The 18,162-nt window shown below is 44.7% G+C and overlaps 1 protein-coding gene across 3 annotated transcripts in view; it reads left to right on the forward strand.

Annotated features, from left to right (window-relative positions):
* Positions 1–18,162, forward strand: part of CALN1 (calneuron 1) — a 414,925-nt gene that overhangs the window by 115,412 nt on the left and 281,351 nt on the right. For 2 of the 3 annotated variants that reach the window (XM_059693384.1, XM_059693383.1), the window contains exon 2: positions 15,019–15,143. In XM_059693384.1, the coding sequence (XP_059549367.1) occupies positions 15,026–15,143 (118 nt within the window). In that variant the 5' untranslated portion in view covers positions 15,019–15,025. The remainder of the gene's footprint in view (positions 1–15,018; positions 15,144–18,162) is intronic. The other variant, XM_059693382.1, reaches the window with a different exon arrangement.

An 18,162-nucleotide genomic window follows, 5' to 3' on the forward strand; every position in this document is an offset into this window, starting at 1 on the left:
GGGTATAAGTTATTTTTTCCTGTATGGCTTAGATGTTCTGCTGTTACCTAGTATCTAATGATGCTGAACGGTGTCTAGTAAGAGTGTAATTATCATTCATTAGAAAGTTGTCAGTTCTTCCCTCTAGAAGATTTAGAATGCTTTTTAAAAAATGTTAATCTTTGTGTTCTGAAACTGTATGAAATTTCAGACTATTTGACAGGCCTTTTCAATCTGAAGGTTCATCAGCTCTGTAAATTTTTCTTCTATGATTTCCTCTCCTCCATGTTCTCTTTCTCTTGTTCCGAAATGCTTATTAGGTGGGTGTGGCCCCTCTGCATTAATCCTTAGTATTTATTAATTAAACTTTCTCTCAGATTGTCTATTTCTATATCCTGTGTGATTTCCATGACTTTTACCCTTAGTCCTTCTATGGATTATTTTAAAACAAAATTTTAATTTGCCTGAATTCTTGATCTCAGGCTACTCATTTTTCATAGCCTCTCAGTTCTCCCTGAAGTGTTACATTCAAATTCTTCCAAGGCGTCTTTCTTTCCTGAGTCCTCATTGTTGGCGCTGGAGTCACGTTTTCTGTCCTGAGTTAAATATTTATATCTGTTTCACTCTAGGTTTTTGATTATTTGATTTTTTCTTTGGTGATGCTGATTTTCTGACAATTCTCATTTGGCCATTGTCATTCTGACATTTCTGAAATGAAATGGGCCAATATAAGAGCCAGGTTTCCTCTCAATACCAGCTTTCTCCTGCCTCAGAGGAATTGTGTTCTTATGAAAGACAAAGAGATGGGTGGGGCATACTGATGAGCAGGAATCATTTTCAGCTGCAAGATGGGGAAGGGGTGAATAGGTTGCCCATATGCCAATGCCAGAGGAAGAGGGCCTTACCCTGGAGCACCCACCCAACCTCAGGCAGATCAGTCCCTTAATAAGACGTTTTCCTAGGGGTGGGAAACCCATCCAGCTGTTCCCAGTAAAGGCTTTACCCAGTCACCCTCAGTTCCTACCCTTCCTCCATTCCAGCGCCCGGTACCTGCCAGCATGGCTGCTCTGTGGTGTTCCATGGCCTTCCCCTTGACATGCTTTCAGCCTGGCCTCGCTCTGCTCAACCTTGTCCATCAAGATGAGCAAAAACAATTCTGCCTTCCAGAGATTTGCTAGTTTTTTGGCCCCCTTTTCCATACTCAATACTTTTATAAACTTATTCCATTTTGTTCCTCTATTCCATGATGTTCATGGGATTTTAGGAGGGAGAAGTGTGTTCAGTTTTTGTACTTGAAATACTTTTTCAAGTTAACAGTGTATGATAGAGATTTCTGACATCATTAAAATTTTAATAAACATCATTGATACACAAAGTACTCTGATATAAGTATACTTTGTTTTTAATTACTGTATATTTTTTGTCTTTCTTCCTTCCTTTTCTTATCTTTGTTTTTCCATTAAAAATATAACACAATGCAATTTTTTGGTGCACAAGTCTTTGACCGTATCTAAGGGTGGATTTTGAAACAATAGAGCCATTGGGTCCCAGGGTGAGAACCATTTTTTAGACTTCGTACACACTGCCTTATTGTTTTCTCTAAACTTTTTCTTCACCTACTACAGAGTACCATTACAGTCTCACCAGCAGGTTAAAAACAAAATATGAGCAACATCTTCCCATGTTGAAAAGGCAGATAATGGCATAAAAATTATATTTCCTTGGTTACTTGTAAGGTCAAGTATTGTTTTCATATATTTTATTAGTTGTTTGTTTTTCCAATTTTGTGGATTGTCTGTCATATCCTTTTTGTAGTCCCTCTTTGCTTGTTACTTTTATTTATGCTGTTTATGATATTCAGAAGGTTGTGTTTATGCTGGCAGGACTCTCAATCTTTTCCTTTGTAAATTCTTTAAGTTACAGTTCAACTTTGAATGACCTTTTACTATGCAAGATAACTTAAATAGTTATATCTGTTTCGCTCTAGGCTTTTGATGATTTCATTTTTTTCCATTGGTTTATTCCTTTTAAGTAGTCTGTTAATTCTGTTCATGTTTTACTGCCTTAAGTAGAATTTCTAGGAAAGTGGTACTTAATTGTAGAGGTATGGGTATCTTGTCTTTTTCCTCATCTTCACGACAGTATTTCCGCAGGGATTTGCAGAATGGGGTGTTAAAGTATTCCTTGGGGGTACAGGAAGCGAAGAGGAAGGAATTACACTTTTACTGAGTATCTACTGTAGAGTGATGCTGACCGCTCAGCTGCCCATATGCGTGCTGGCCCAGTGTGGCGGGAGTGACATGGTCAGGGAAGGGGGCCTGCTGTACAAGGGCCATTGCAGCGGGACCTTTCCCTTGTACTTGTTTTCAGCGGTTTGTGACACAAGGGCCTGGTCAGGGGACTGACAGGTTATGTTAATCAGTTTTCAGTAGACTAACACCCAGGGAGTAGGCGAGACGTGCGTCAAGAAGCCCCAGCTTGTGGATCATGCTGATCCTGGAGACCCAAGTGGACCTCAACAGAATGACCAGGTTGGCATTTCCTGTGGTCCCCAAAGTGACTTTCCTCAGGCACTTCGTGAACTGAAACAGGGCCAAGCCCATCAGCTTGGACAAAAGTTGGCCAAAACCAGTGAAAAAACTTCAAGAAGACTTTACGATCCCCAGCTTTATTCACGCTCATGAATGCTGAAGCCTGGCTAAAGGCTTTGAGATGAGACGGAAAATGACTGCTGGTGGCCTGTAGACCCCAGTAAAACGCGCGTCTTATTTCAGGGCAAAGTTCTTAAAAGAGTCGTCAAACACAAAGATCGAGGAGGTAACTGCTTTTCGAAGGGAACTCATGCTACGGAGAGAGCATTTTTAAAAATGGATGTTTTTTTTTGAGATGTTTCAACCACTATATGATTTTGTTGCATAAAAAAAATTGATCTGAGTGTGCGATCTACAAGCCCAAATCTGTGAAGTTAAAAAAAAATCTGGAAACCGATTTTCTCCAACTGTTTCAGAATCTCCCAAATGAATTCATCAAGTGCTTTGTAGACCCATTTGTTAAAAATTTGAAATCTTTCAATCAGTTTGCGAAACCATCCATCGACATTAGGGAAGATGAAATGTTACGAGCCAAGTCTCAGCAAAAATGTTGGCCCGTTTGTGGGATGGAGTTGAAAAAGGAGCATTGTTAGCATCAGCATTGTGGCTGCAGAGCAATTTCTTCCTGGCAGATGTCTATTGTTATTTAATTCAGGGAGTATATATGAGGTTGTAATAAAAAAGAACTTTTAGTGATTTAAAAGAAGGAAAAATGGATATTGTGATTTAGCAAATACTATCAATGACATTTTTCTAACATTTGGAGGTGTTAAAATCAGTATGGAAATACACCCGACATAAAATCAGATTTTCACGTCACTGTATAACAAAGTGTTATGTCAAGATTTTTAATAAGCATGAATAATATTAAATTATATTTTTTTCTAATAAGAAAATCTAATTCCTATATATTGAGAGAAAAGCAGTTTTAAATTTATTGGTCTAGACTTGTACATAGAATTCTCATATTTCAGACTGCAGTCTACTTGTGCTTTCTCTATTTGTTTTAATAAACTTGTCCTAAATGTGTTTGGTTTATTGCTTTTGTTTTAGAAATTGAACCAGCTCCTTCCATTTGTCTACTTTCTAATTCATCTCTTTCATTATTTCTTTACTTTCTGTTGTCTTTGTTTTGTTGTTATTTTTCTAAGAAGTTAGTGTTGAATACTTACTTGGTATTTATTTTTCTCTTTAAAATAATGGGGGCATTTGCCCTGGCTGGTGTTGTTCAGTGGTTAGAGCATCAGCCCACACACTGAAAGGGTCTTGGGTTCGATTTCCAGCCGAGGGCACATGCCTGGGTTGCAGGTTCAATCCCCTGCCTTGGTCAGAGTGCGTTCGGGGGGCAGCCAATTGATGTGTCTCTCTCACCGATATTTCTCTCTCTCTCTTTCTCTCTCTCTCCCCCCCCTCTCTCCCACCCCGCCCCCCACTCCCTCCTTCCTACCACTCTCTAAGAAAATTAACATGAAAAATATCTTCAGATGAGGATTAACAAACAAACAAGTAATGGGAGCAATGGCTACCTCACATTATACCTGAATATGCTTTTTAAATAAAAACATTTCCATGTTTTCTTATTTTTAAAGAAAACCTATAGTTTTAATTATAATTTAAACTTTGATCTAAGAAGTGGTTAAGAGGGTATATTAAGTTTTTCAATTTTAATGAACAAGCTCAGGGCATCTAATATACAGAATGGTGATTATAGTGAATAATATTGTATCATATATTTGAAAGTTGCTAAGAAAGTAGGTATTAAATGTTCTCACCAAAAAAAAAAATAGTGGTATGATGGAGGTGTTAGCTAAAGCTAGGGTTGTAATCATTTTGCAATATGCAACAGTATCCAGGTATATAAAATGAACATGTTCTGCACCTTAAACTTACACAAAGGTATATGTCAAGAATATCTCAATAAAGCTGGAAAAATTTCAATTTTAGCTTTTAAAATAATTGAGTTTACAGATTGTTTTATTTAATTCAGCTATGCCAAACCTGCATTCAAAGTTTGCTTTATGGTCTTACATTTGAGAGATTTTTTGAATGTTCTATAGACATCTGAAAAATGATCTCTGGGGGTGGGGTGGTTGTTACACACACACACACTCAGCCTTCACAGAAAAATGTGTACATTATTCATATCCTCTTTGTTTTTATTTTTTCTCATTAAAGTCTTCATTCATTTTTATCCTCACTTTTTAATCAGTTTTTCTTTATGCTGAAATTGTTTTTACTTTAAAGCAATATGAAATATGACTCACAGGGATTTGTGACTAATATATCATTTTGGATTGTACCCTTTTAAAACATAAAATGACTTTCATTGTAGTTCAGTGCTTTTTATTTTGAATTGTTTTGCAGTTAGAACTTTTCTTTTGCCTTAAAGTCTTTCTCCATAATTGAACTTTTAAAGTCCTTTACTCATTTTACTTTAAGGGATGCTTTAAAGGCAGCAGCGGGAAGCTGCTTGCTGTTCTGAGTCCCATTTAGTTTGCTCCTTTGTGGGGAACCTGTATTTTCTACGTGGATGCTCAGAGGACTTTTCCCTCGTCTTTGAAATTAAAAAAATGTCACAAGGATATCTAGTTCTGCCCGTGTGACCACTAAGCTACTGTGGATTCTTTTCCTGCTATAAACACAGAAATGCTGGATTAAAAATAACAAGATTTAAATGTGTCAGTCTGCCAGTCATTTGCCTGCTTCCTTATATATCATCCTTCTCCCTCCCCCTGCTCCACTCTGCCTTGTAGGGACCCATCCTTGCAAGCTATATTTCCAGATTCCCTGGCCAAAGGGTAGCAACTGCAGGCGATGAGAAGGCAGGGATAGACACAGAGACTCCCACCTCTATCTGCCCTGGACAGCTGCCTCCTGCAGTGCCTCTCGGTCAGGATCCTGCTGGATGCTGGCAGAGCAGAGGTCCTCCTTCCATGGTTCCAGCTCCTGATGGGCATCCCCTACCAATATTCTCGCTTCTTCTGGGCACCCCAACTTTGAGGTTCTGGTAATGCCACCTTCTCCACATGTCCCTCCAGACTAGGCATGGGAACCGCTTTCTGCTATTGCTCATTCCACTAACCATCCTCTGTGGGGCTTTTCAGTCCTTCTAACCCCGCAGGAGATAGCTCACTGTTTGAAATCCTTTTACTGAGTTACCTGACATGGGCTCTGTTTTCCTGACTTCACTCTGACCAGTAAAACAACGTAATGTGAAAGGAAAGAAAGGAGACACAGAGATGGCCACTGAAGTATGCTTGCTGCTCCTGCACCTTCCTCTTGACCCTCCTCTTCCCCCCACAAAGAATGAGCTCTCAAAGCTGTGCTCTAAAGATTCAGAAGCCATTGCTGTTCTTGCTACCATTACCATGACTGCTTCTTCACAGCCCGGGAGCTGGAGAGTGGACAATGCAACATTGCTACAGGAAAAGCCAGAAGTGGTCGGGGAAAAAGGCCTTCATCCAGTGAGTCAGTGCATATCAGCCTGTGAAACCAGTTGTTAAATTATCAGGAATTTTATTAGCAGGTTCATGAACGCAGCCATTCTTTCATAAGTGAAATATAACTCACATTCCTAAATAAAGAATAAACTTACAATTAGGTTACGTGAAAAACAAAGGTAATAAATAAAAAAAGCTGTCTCGTCCTCATTATTTGACCGCATTTTATTACCTATGATCTGTGGCAGTGTATGGTGGAAATACTGTACAGTGGTGTCCTGGTATACTTCTGCACAGCCCTTCCCAATCCGTGTTCAGTGACATCATGCTGGTAGCTTGGAATTGGCCACTTGGGAGTATTTATGCCATGGAAGTGGGCAAATGCTGCAAATCAAGACTTCTTTTGAGACCCCCCAGTTGGTAAACACTTACCAATACACTACTGCTTTCATTTCACGTCTATAGTCCAAACTTGTGCAAGTGCTTTTGAATATGGGAGCCAGCCCTCATCTAGAACTCTTGTAGCAAGAGAGTCTAAAAAAATGCAAATATTACCTCTTCAGCTTCTTCATCAATGGAATAGGAATGGGTGTTGAATGAACCAATCAAGAGTACCAAGCTTGAATGAAGAGGTCCTACCTACATCTAATAAGAGTTCACAAAAGAGAGATTATAAAGATTGGGAGAGAGCTTATATCTGGAAAGGTAGATTTAGAATTGTCCAGAATGAGTCTTCACAGGTGAACAACAACTAGGCTTCTCATCAGGTACAAAATATCCTCAGAGTACCAAGGAAATAATAAATTTATAATTCTCTGCCAAGTAGAACTATAATTCAAATGAAATTGAAATAAAGACTGTTTAAAAGTCGAAGTCTTAAAAATTTCCACTTACAGTTCCTCAATGAAAGAATTACTAAATTCCCCTCATTAAGAAGGGAATTGAACCCAGGAGAGAGTGCCCGGCAAGAAGCAACAATGAGCAGAGAAATAGGTAAACTTGTGGAAAAGTCTAGGTAAGTGTTGGTTGTAAGATGTAACAAATGCTACAACAACAGTAATGACTAATTTGGGGGGTTTAAAAGTAAGGTTGAACTGAAATATTGGACAGCTATACCATGGAAGAACAAAGAAATCCTAAGATGATAAACAACCCAGTAGATAAAGATGAAAAGCAAACTTATAGAAGAGGAAATCAGAATGGGCCCAAACTGTGCAACAAGGTGCCCAAATTAGCAATCAAGGAGATCCGATTAAGAAAAATGGAAGAGTCTGATCATACCAAGTGTTGGCAAGGCTGTGGAGAAAAAGACATGCTGTTAGAATTATGGTGGGTCTGCAAATTGCCACAACCACGATGACGGTTTCAAAATACGTTCACAAATTCTTTGATACTCCAGGTTTGAATAGGTGGACCCCAATGCCCTAAGTGTGGGCTGCACTTGGTGACTTGCCTCTAATGAATAGAGTGTGTTGAAAGTGACCATGTGTGGTTTCGGAGACCACGCCATAAAAGTCCCCTCCTTCTGTCTTTTGAGTCACTTGTCTGGGAAAAGCCAGCGGCTATGTAATAAGAACACGTGAGCAGACGTATGGAGCGGCCCAAAGGAAGCTAGACGTTTTGTGAACAGCGAAGTGAGTGAATTATCTTGGAAGTGGATCCTCCAGCCCTAGACATGCCTTCTGAAGGTCAATGTCTTGACTGCAACTTCCTGAACCAGAACAAGTCAGCTAAACAACTCCTGCTGCCTGACCCACAGAAACTGTACGATAATAAATGTCTGTTGCTTTAAGTCACTAAGTTTAGGGGTAATTTTTTTATGTGGCAGTATATAACAATTCCAACCACTTTGGAGCAACTTGGCAAAATCTTGAATATTTAACCTAAGTACAGAGGCTAGAGAAGTTTCTGCATATGTATACAAGGAGAGACACAGGGAGTTATTCCTTGCAGAATGCTTTTTCTTTCCATTGGGTAACAGGTAAGTTGCAATATATGTATACAATGGAAAACTATGGAGCAGTTAAACTAGGTATATGTGTATGGATTTGGATAAGCCCCTAAAATCGAATAGTGCAATGTGCAAGTTGCAAAAGCATATGTATGGTGTGATATTACTGATGTAAATTTAAAGCTATATACAGCAATACTATAATATATTCTATACAGTTACATCCAAATGTAGGAAAATGTAAAAACACAGACTGGAAGGATGCATTCCACTCCAGAATAGAGTTGTCACAGGGGATGGAAGGAGGTGGAGGAATAGAATAAGTGGGCAGGGCTTCCATGTGTAATGTATTGTCTCTTTGAACAAATCTAAAGCAAGTAAGGTAATATATTAGCCGGTGTTCCATGTGGTTGGTGGGTCCATGGATGCCTTATGTTATTTGCTGAATTTTCTGTTGCTTTGAAACACTGTTGCCATTAATGTAGATTTCCATTCTGCTACTATTTTTGGATTTGTTCTTTGCTTTGCAAAGGCCTGCTCCTTTTCCAAATCACCTTGCCTCTTAGCAAGCTCTCTCTCTCTCTCTCTCTTTTTTTTTTTAACTCGGTATCTCCTCACCTTACCCTGACATTTCCTTATGCATGCGCATTCTTATTTCATTGACACATGTTTTGAAGGACATCACCAGAAACTTTGTAAAATTGTCTTCTTTTTCATATTATTGCTTTTTTTGCTTTAATTCTTGAAAGTGCTTCCCCCTCTAATGCTGCAGAACTTTCATACAGACCCTACATTGGTGTCTTTTGCTTACTCATTCCTGTCTGATTTGAGCTCTGTCCAAACCTTGTTTGCCAATTGGATCTTAATAAGGGAACACAATCGTTTTGTAAGTTCTCAGCCAAGTACCCAGTGTCTAGTGCATCTCTGCTGGATCTTCTTGTCCCCATGACTTAACTCTTGGACTCTGGGGAGGAGATGGACATTTCTGGGGTATCTGAGGTCTTCTGCTATTCTTTTGTAATCAAGAGCAATACATGAAAACCCAGATGTCCTCATAGGTCATTGTTCCTAGGGTCCTTCTCATTGACACCTTTGCCTGCAGCACATTTTCACATCTTCATGTGCAGGGCCCATGCCTCTGACCCTTTCATTTTTTAGCTGTGGTGCATATTGGTAGGTATGAGTAATCAGGAGAAGGGGGTTGCTGCTCCACACTGGTGCTAAGGACAGTGGGGATTTGACCCTGGCTACTTTTAAAAAGCAATTCCAATTATAGGGGGATGGTCATCCCCACCAGGAAATGGAAGAGAAAGAATCTGGGTAGCAAAAAACCTCTTCTGATTCCTTTACTATCTGGCTCTATTATTTAGTTTCCGAATTCAAAGTGTGGGTCCGCCACTGATTGTCATGCTAATGCTAACTGGGCAGACTTAATGGAAACGCCTTCTGCACCTGTCAGGAACAGCATTAGTTTTGTGTGCCTTCCTGAGTGTCTCTAGGGAAGTTTGGCAGAGACCCTGTCTGGGTTGGTGAGGCTGTTTAACTTGTAGAATGCAGGGTTCCTGTTGGCCCTTGTGTGTCTGGTAATTAGGAACTCTTGTGAAGCGTTCTGTGCACACTCTAGGCCAGCCGTGGGCAAACTACGGCCCGCGGGGCGGATCCGGCCAGTTTGAAATGAATAAAACAACAACAAAAAAGAGACTGTACCCTTTTATGTAATGATGTTTACTTTGAATTTATATTAGTTCACACAAACACTCCATGCTTTTGTTCCGGCCCTCCGGTCCAGTTTAAGAACCCATTGTGGCCCTCGAGTCAAAAAGTTTGCCCACCCCTGCTCTAGGCTCTCTCTCTACAGAGAGCCCCCACTTCAGATGAGGTCTTGCACCTCTTTTCCAAAGCCCTTCCCTTCTCTCTGTGATCTATTACAGGAATCCATGCCTCTTAAACGAAGTACTTTAGAGCAGTGTTTGTCACACTAATTGTGGGGAAGGACTCGTTTTTGTTTTTTGTTTTTTAATTCCGGTTCTTGGCAGACGGATACTTTTGTAAAATACAGTAAGAAGGAATTGCTGGAAAAATGAAATAAAGATAAATCAAGTCAACTAGTCACATGCTTAGATGTTGGGACAATGCTATAAACATTTCAAAGCGGTCTCTCCGTTCCTGTCCTTAGCTCATTCAGACCAGCCACAGGCAGTGTCTGCCTGGCAGTGGTCCACAGAGCATGCTGAGTGGCCCTGCTGTAGGGGCCCCGCAGGATTGTGTTTTGGCACACTCTTTGTCCGTAGTAACAATATCAGCCTCTGGTAATATGCATGGGTCTTTGGTGCCACAGAGAGAAAAATGGAAGGTGTATTAGTCCGGGTTCCCCAGAGAAACATAACCAATAGGATGGATGTGAATATAGAAGGATTTATTGTAAGGAATTGGCTCACATGGTTATGGAGGCGGAGAAGCCCACAGTCTGCAGCTGGCAAGCTGGAGACCCAGGAGAAATGATGGTGTTAGCTCCAGTCCGAACCTCAGGTCCAGTCCAGGCAGAAGACCAGTGTCCCAGCTTCACAGTCAGGCCAAGAGAACGGATTCTCCCTCCGCTGCCTCCATCGATGGGCTGAGGCTCGTCCACGTCAGGGAGGGCAACCTGCTGTACTCAGTCTGTGGCTTGGACGTTCCTCTCATCCAGAAACAACCTCACAGGCAGCCCAGAGTAACGTTTAACCACGTATCTGGGCACCCCGGGCCCAGTCACGTTGACACATAAAATTAACCTTCGCTGAAGGGCACCATCTCATGTCAACGTGAATGGGGCTCTTTGGTTGATTACTCCACCAAGAAATGTACCCGTTCCTTGACCCTTAAAACAGGAACCACCCCTTTGATTTTTAACCCCCGGACACCTCGTCTATTATGTGACCAGAGAATCAGGCTCCCTGGTGCCCGGGAAATGGACTCTTCTTCAGCTCTCGTGCTTTCCATTCAAATAGCCCTCCTGCCGATGCAGCCAGCTGCTTGCTGACACCACCCGCCACTCACCAGGAACCCTGGTGCTGCCCAGCCCCTCGCCCACCTGGTCCCTCAGAACCGTGGTGCACGGAGCCAGCCAGCTTCCCTCCGAGCCCCCCTTCTGCCACATCCTCCCTGACCCTCCTTCTTAACCCAGAATGTTTGATCTTCAATCCGATATACCTGTGACCTCCTCTTTTCCCTGTATCCTGTTTCATACAACCCTTAGCAAATAATTACTGATATTTATTGAGAATGTTCCTGGAGCTAAGTACAGTGCTTTCCATACCTTATATTAAATTTATAAAAACACTAATCAGTATGTATCAAAACCCTCATTTACAGAGGAGGAAACAGGCTTACAGAAGATAAGTAACTTACTGACATGGGTATTGAAGGCAGGGGTAGGATTTAAACCTAACACTGTTTTTTCTCCAAAAGTCCTGATTTAAAAAAATATATATATATTTTTTATTTCAGAGAGGAAGAAAGAGATAGAAACATCAATGATGAGAGAGAATCATTGATAGGCTGCTTCCTGCATGGCCCCGACCAGGGATCGAACTCATAACCCGGGCATGTGCTTACAAACCGTGAACTCCTGGTTCATAGGTCGAGGCTCAACCATTGAGCCACACCGGGCGGGCAGAAGTCCTGATTCTTAAACATGAAATCATACTGCCTTACAGAAGCTACAGAGAAAGTGTCCACATGATAAAGTCAGTTAAATAATATTTCTCAGTGAGTAAAGTTGCCGTGAAAATATTTACATATGTTTTGTGTTCATTGCCCCCCATATAAGAATCCATCTTTAAGTTTTAGTTCACGGCCATGTTTGTCTTTGCCGATGAACTTGTGTGTTTTTCTTCCTTCTCCAAAGAGAAAATGTTGGTTGGGTTTCCCCAGGTGGCTCGGAGTGAAATTTAGTCCTTAATTGCAGCAGCTGTTTTTAGCTTACTTGAAATAATGTTCTTTCCTCTTTTGAACATGACTTTATTTATCTGTATGGATACTTCAATTGCACATGTTTTCTTTCCCTCTAGACACTGACCATTTTGGGTGCAGAGGCCGAAGGAACTGAATATATACCTAATTTTGTAAGCTGCTTTTTTCCAGAAGCAAATTATGTTGGCATAGCAGATAGGATTCAGTTATGACCAGTTTTGTGGTGTGTTTTTTTTTCTGCCAAGTACTCACTGTTTATTATGTGCTGTACTGGGACATGGCTTGGGTATGTTCGTTTGCGTATAACTTTGTTATGCAGCTGCAAAAATGTGTGTGGCAGATGCAAAGCTTCAGACGTCCAGGTAAAAGGCGATAAAGGGAAGATATTTACAAAATGCTTGGAAAGTAGGGTGATGAGTGATGAAATGGGGAGGAATGTTTCCAGGGCCGGTACTGATCGGAGAGAGGGGCTCCTCCAGGTAAGGAAATTCGCTAAGATCAGTGTTATCTTCCCATGCTCACGAAGAACTGAAATGACAGAATAACAGCAGGTGAGGCAGCTGGGGTCCTAGGCCAGTGCTGAGAGGGAGCTGAAGGTACGCAGGAAGTGTTAGTGGTGTTGACTTCTCTCTCCCTGGGCCACGGGAATCCAGTCCTTTGTCAGACAATCACGGCACCCGGTCCCCCAAACCCCGATTGGCTTTAGGAAAAGGGAGAGTGGCCTTAACTTATAGTACGTCTGATACTCGCTTTTCAGCCTGTCCAGTCTGAAATTTAACTTGGAGAAAAGAGGAGATGGCAATTGAATTGTTCTTCCAGAAAAAGATGATTGTTTTCTATTTATGTGAAAGGACAGATTAGGCTTGGGAGGGGGACGTCTGGCTTATAACTAGCTGAAGATGTACGTTATATACTTGGCAAACGTGTGCGCACTTTGTGGCCAGCGTCCTGCCGTTGACGATCGGCCCGTGGATGCGTGTTTTGTGAGCGGTAGAGCGTTCGCGTGGTTTGGAGGCTGACGGCTGGCTCTGGCCTCAGCCCTGGGTCTGTCTGACTGTTCGGAGCCCAGAGCATTTGTGAGAGTTGTCCCAGTTGTTATGATGAATGAAAAGTACCTTTGATAGAAATAGAGAAATCAGGAAGTGTGGCCTATTTTTTAGGAAGATAATTAATTCGTTTTTAGACATCTTGAGTTTAAAACGAGAGTTTGACATCCGGATGGAAATGTCTTGGCTCAGCTGTGGCTGCTTCATCGAAACAGCACTTAGGAGGCTTGCATTCTGGTTTTGTGCTCTTGGGCGAGCCCTGTAACTCTTAGGAGTCTCCTTGGTTGATCTCTAGGTCAGCAGTGCTCAGCTCCAGCAAGGACCTGCTGCTGTGTTGGGGACAGTAGGGGCATGTCCAGCTTGTGCCTGTCACCAGTGGTGTCCCAGGGGAAAGAAGACAGGAGCCCCACCCCTGGTGTGGGCCGGCTCCAGCATCCCAAGAGCAGGGACGATCGCCGAGTGTGGATTCTCCCTGAGTGGGGTTCGAGGGTCGGCGAGGTTTGGCTGTCCTGTTCTCAGAGACTGGCCCGTTGGCTGTCTTCCTGTAATTCATACCTCGTTACTCAGCAGTGGCCACAGGGGCTGCCCCGGCCACTCCGGCTTATCTTATAGACACAAGCTTTAGTGCCGGACAGGTCTCTACAAGTGACTTACATGCAGAATGATAGCTGTGTGGGGAGAGAGCAAGGGGTCATTCCTCTCCCTCAGAGCCCTTGGCAGGGAGGCCCCCATCTGTGCTTGAATGCTCCCAGGGACGGGGAGATTACTCCTTCCAGGGCTGCCCAGTTCTCCTTCTGGGAGCCCTGCTAAGAAGATGTTCTTTAGCCGCACCCTGTAATTGGCTCCCTGTTCTTCCTACCTATTCTCTAGTTCCACTCAGTGGTTTATTAGTCCTCCTAGTCCCTTTCCAGATGGGGAAGCAGAGCCTGACATGCTCAGTGGCTCCCTCACTGTAACAGAGCTGGGCCCTTTCTGCCGGGGAGGGCCCATCTTTCTAACTGCCTTTCCTCTTTATCCTTTGTACCTGCCCTTTCCTTCTCCTCACCACACGCCTTTCCCTCCCCTTTCCCTTTGCCTGGAGCCTCTGGCCTGCCTTGCGCTGTGGCTGTGGGGGACTTCTGAGCCCAGTGGAGGTGGCCATGTGGGCAGAGCAGCTTTGCCTGGAGGCTTTGTTAGTTGGGGGTAGAGGGATGCATTAGTTCAGCGGTTCTCAACCTGTGGGTCGCGACCCCTTTGGCGGTCGAACGACCCTTTCACAGGGGTCGCATAAGACCATCCTGCATATCAGATATTTACATTACAATTCATAACAGTAGCAACATTACCGTTATGAAGTAGCAACGAAAATAATTTTATGGTTGGGTCACAACATGAGGAACTGTATTAACGGGCCAGAAGATTGAGAACCACTGCATTAGTTAATTTCCCTGAGAGGGCTGGAGGCTGCTTAGTTCTGGGACACCTGGAGATGTCACTCACCTTTATAGTAGGGCAGGTGCGAGTCGGGGAGTCGGGCGTGGAGGCTGCTCCTCAGAGGTGCGGACTGGTGTGCATATTCACGTAGAGCCGCTCTTTCCCTCCTGCTTGGAGTGCTGTGTGTGCCTGCTTTGCCTGGGAAAAGTGAAACCCTTGGACTCTGCAGGTCACAGCCAAGACATCCAGTCCCTGGGCAGCCCGACATTTCTGGGGTGCGCAGTCCTTTCTTATGAGAACTGAGAAAGAGGGTGTCAGGCGAGGGAGAGGAGCAGAGGGTGTTCCTGTTTGTACGGAGACAGCTTGATGATGACATGGTGTCCCACAGTCTGCAGGGACAACTCGCTTCAAATTCATAATTCAGTGGGAACAATGATGCAAGACATACAGTGGAGGAAGGGCTAGATCTTGAGACCGTGTAGGAATTGTTCAGCCCTGGTACCCCGGAGTTTTCCGACTTCCCCTCTAGAGATGTTATCATGTAAAAGATAACACTGGCCATGGGAAAGCCGGGTGGTCCTTTAAGGACGGAAAGGAGGAGTGACTGACGATGCCTTTTTCTCTCTCCTCCCTCCTCCCGTGAACAGGGAGAAGATGCCTTTCCACCATGTGACCGCTGGCCTGTTGTACAAGGGGAATTACCTCAACCGGTCTCTCTCTGCTGGCAGCGACAGCGAGCAGCTTGCAAACATCTCCGTGGAGGAGCTCGATGGTAAGGAGCCCGCCCCGTCTGGGAGCTTAGCCATCCGGAGAGGCGCTTGGGGCTATTGTGCATCTCAGGTGAAAGGGCCAGGCTCTGGCCACCAGTTGTGGCCCCGTCTGACTGTGGTGGACGGGAAAGGGTTCAGAGGTAAATTCTGCCCGAAGGACTTCTTTGTGTGGGATGGACCTCGAGGCCTGAGAGATCGATGGTGGATAGCTCTGTTTCCTTGGCTACTGACTGGGAGGATAGCCTTCAACTCCCCAAGTGTATTTTCCAGTTTATGGAATCTCTGTCACACACGGTGTCGTCCTGTTCCCATATTGTCATTTACGCTGGGGCCCAGCTGTGGGGGAGGGCGAAGCCTTGTTAATGGCCGTATCTTGACGTGTGGCCATGTGCTTTGAATCCTGCCCAGCTGAGAAATTGTCTGGAAGCTGCGTCGAGGTGGACAGCGATAATTTTTATCGCCTCTGTTCCTTCGTAACACAGTTCAGCCCTGAGTATTCAGGGCAGAATGAGGCATGGGGGAAAACCTGAGAACACAGTGACTGACTTCGTCCTGGGACACTGCCCTGTTGTGTCCCCATTGGTAAACCAACCCCCGATAAAAAGAAAATTAAAGCAAGAGAGAAGGAATTATTTTCTGGAATAGAGAATTAGGTTGATTCAGCCAGATGTTTGCCTAGGTGCCACATCTGCTGAGGCCAAACCAGAATCGTTTTTTTCCCAGTGTTTTAGAATGCTGTGTTCCTTGTAACACATTTTAAAACACGCAGTCTACTAATTTATTTTCTAAAAGAGAGAAGCCGAAATTACCCCAGATGGCTCCCATCTTTGCTTTTAAGTGTAATGGTCCGAGCCAGCGTGCCTTCTCCGCGCTCCTTTTTCCCCGGGGAAGGTGGGAAGACTCAGTGCTGGGCCAGGGAAGCCACACTTGCTTCATGATCTGCAGCAGACGAGGGAATCGAAGGATGGGGCCGTGTGATAACTTTCCCTGCCCTTGTTTATTTTGTTGGCACGCTTCCCTAGGGGCTTGCGTATGTGCATGAGCGAGCAGTGGCCTGGCAGAGGTGGGTGGGCTGGGTCCAGAGGAGGCTAGGATGTCAGAGCGAGTGGGCAAGGCCAGGCTCCTTAGGGCAGCCGCTGCTCACTGAGGTCTGGACAGAGTGGTGGCCCGAGAGGACAGCAGGACCCTCAGCTCTACTGGTCTTCAGTTGGCCAGAGAACAGTCAGATGCAGGACACAGACGCATGCAGGAGAGCCCTAACTGCCTGTGACGGGAGCCCAGCCTTCATTAGTTTTGGCCGCGTTGGGCAGGTGAGGCGAGGCTCAAGCTCCCCCACACCCCGAGGAGTCGGCCCCCAGTGGAGATGAGGGCAGGGGGTGCATTGATTTGGCCGGTTTGCACGTGTGTTTGTGTAGGTCCCCTGGGTTTGTCAGTTAGTAGGAGCCCCCTGAGTGGGTTTTGCTGAACAGAGGCCAAGAACTGGCAACTCTCAAAGATGCGAGATTACTAACCAAATGAAGTTTGAAGATCCCCTGTGGCTGTCCCAGATCCTGCTTTCCACTTCCCTTCCTCTCTCCGTCTGCCACCCAACCTTGCGAATAACCAAGAGATGATTTCTCCAACACTTCTCAGAGCAAGGTGGTTTTTTTGTTGTTGTTTTTGGTTAAATCTGGGCCACCTCTGGGTGCAGCCTTTCAAGAGGATGGCTGGTGAGATTTCAGCCCTGTTCCCTGCTCTGAGCACCTGGCTGCAACACCCTGCATGTTCTTGGGCAAACATCAGAGTTCACCAGCTGTTTCACCCAGGGCCAGGCAGCTGGGCAGGGCTGAAAGGTGCCTTCTGCCCAGCCAGCGTGGCTCAGTGGTTGAGCGTCGACCTATGAACCAGGAGGTCATGGTTCGATTCCCAGTTGAGGGCTCAGTCCCCAGTGTGGGGCGTGCGGGAGGCATGATCAAGGATTCTTTCTCATCAAAGATGTTTCTATCTCTCTCTCCCTCTCCTTTCCGAAATCAATGGGAAAAAAAAAAAGAAAAGAAAAGAAAGAAAGGCTCCTTCTTAGCAGGGGAGATGAGCAGGGAGTGACTCTAGTAGTCCAGGTGGGCAGGCTCAGGAGGGAAGCCCTGCTGGGAGCCCTGGTGGGAGGAGGCGGGACTTCAGCACCTGAGGGCGCTGGTGAAGGCGCTGTCTGTCCTTCAGGAGGATAATCCATGTATTTTCTGACGGAAGATTTCTTCTACTTCATTGTTTTTTGCCAAGGTGACCCCTGAGTTATGACTGCTCATGCTTTCTTATGAGCATCGTGGGGCTCGGGCAGGGCTGTGCAGATGTGCACTGAGTTTAGAGCTGGGGGGCAGGGTCTGAAAACCAGCTGGCAAAAATCGGTCCGGGTGACTGCCGCTGGTGCTTCAGGGAGCCCAGGTCTCCGAGCCTTTGCCTGCTTGCTGTTCTCTTGGGGCTGCCTCCTGTCAAGCTGTCCTCAGTCCTGCTGTTCGAGGCCACTCATTTATCCTCAGAGGTCTCGCGGTGTTGCACAGGCACGTGATGTGTTGGACACTGGTGGGCAGTGGAGCATCCTTTGTGGTCCTGCTAACTCCAGTGCAGGCACTAGTTGGGTACCACCCTCACTTTCTGCTTCCCCCCTCCTCACCCTGCAGCCTCCTGCTTCAGGATCGCCATGGGGATAGGTTGGTTGGTGCTTATCACCAGGAACAGAATGCCCCTTTCCTTCAAGGTAAAGGTCAAAGGAGCCCAGCCCCTGTGTGGGTCCCCACGTAGAACAGGCGGGACAAGAGCCTCTCTCCATGCACGCCATCTCCAGCTGCCATTCACTCTGGAAAGTTGCTGTTTCTTCTCTTTACACAAAGCTCAGGAGGAAATAGTGCAAAGCTGCTGCAAGTTGGCCAGACTGGAGTTGAGCATCACCCAACAAGCAAACTCAGCCATGATGAATCGGTTGAGACAATCATTCATTCATTCATTCCTTTGTTCATTCCTGTTCATTCATTCATTGCAGGAATGCTT

Source organism: Myotis daubentonii, chromosome 4, assembly GCF_963259705.1.
Source record: "Myotis daubentonii chromosome 4, mMyoDau2.1, whole genome shotgun sequence".
In the NCBI taxonomy this organism is placed as follows: domain Eukaryota; kingdom Metazoa; phylum Chordata; class Mammalia; order Chiroptera; family Vespertilionidae; genus Myotis; species Myotis daubentonii.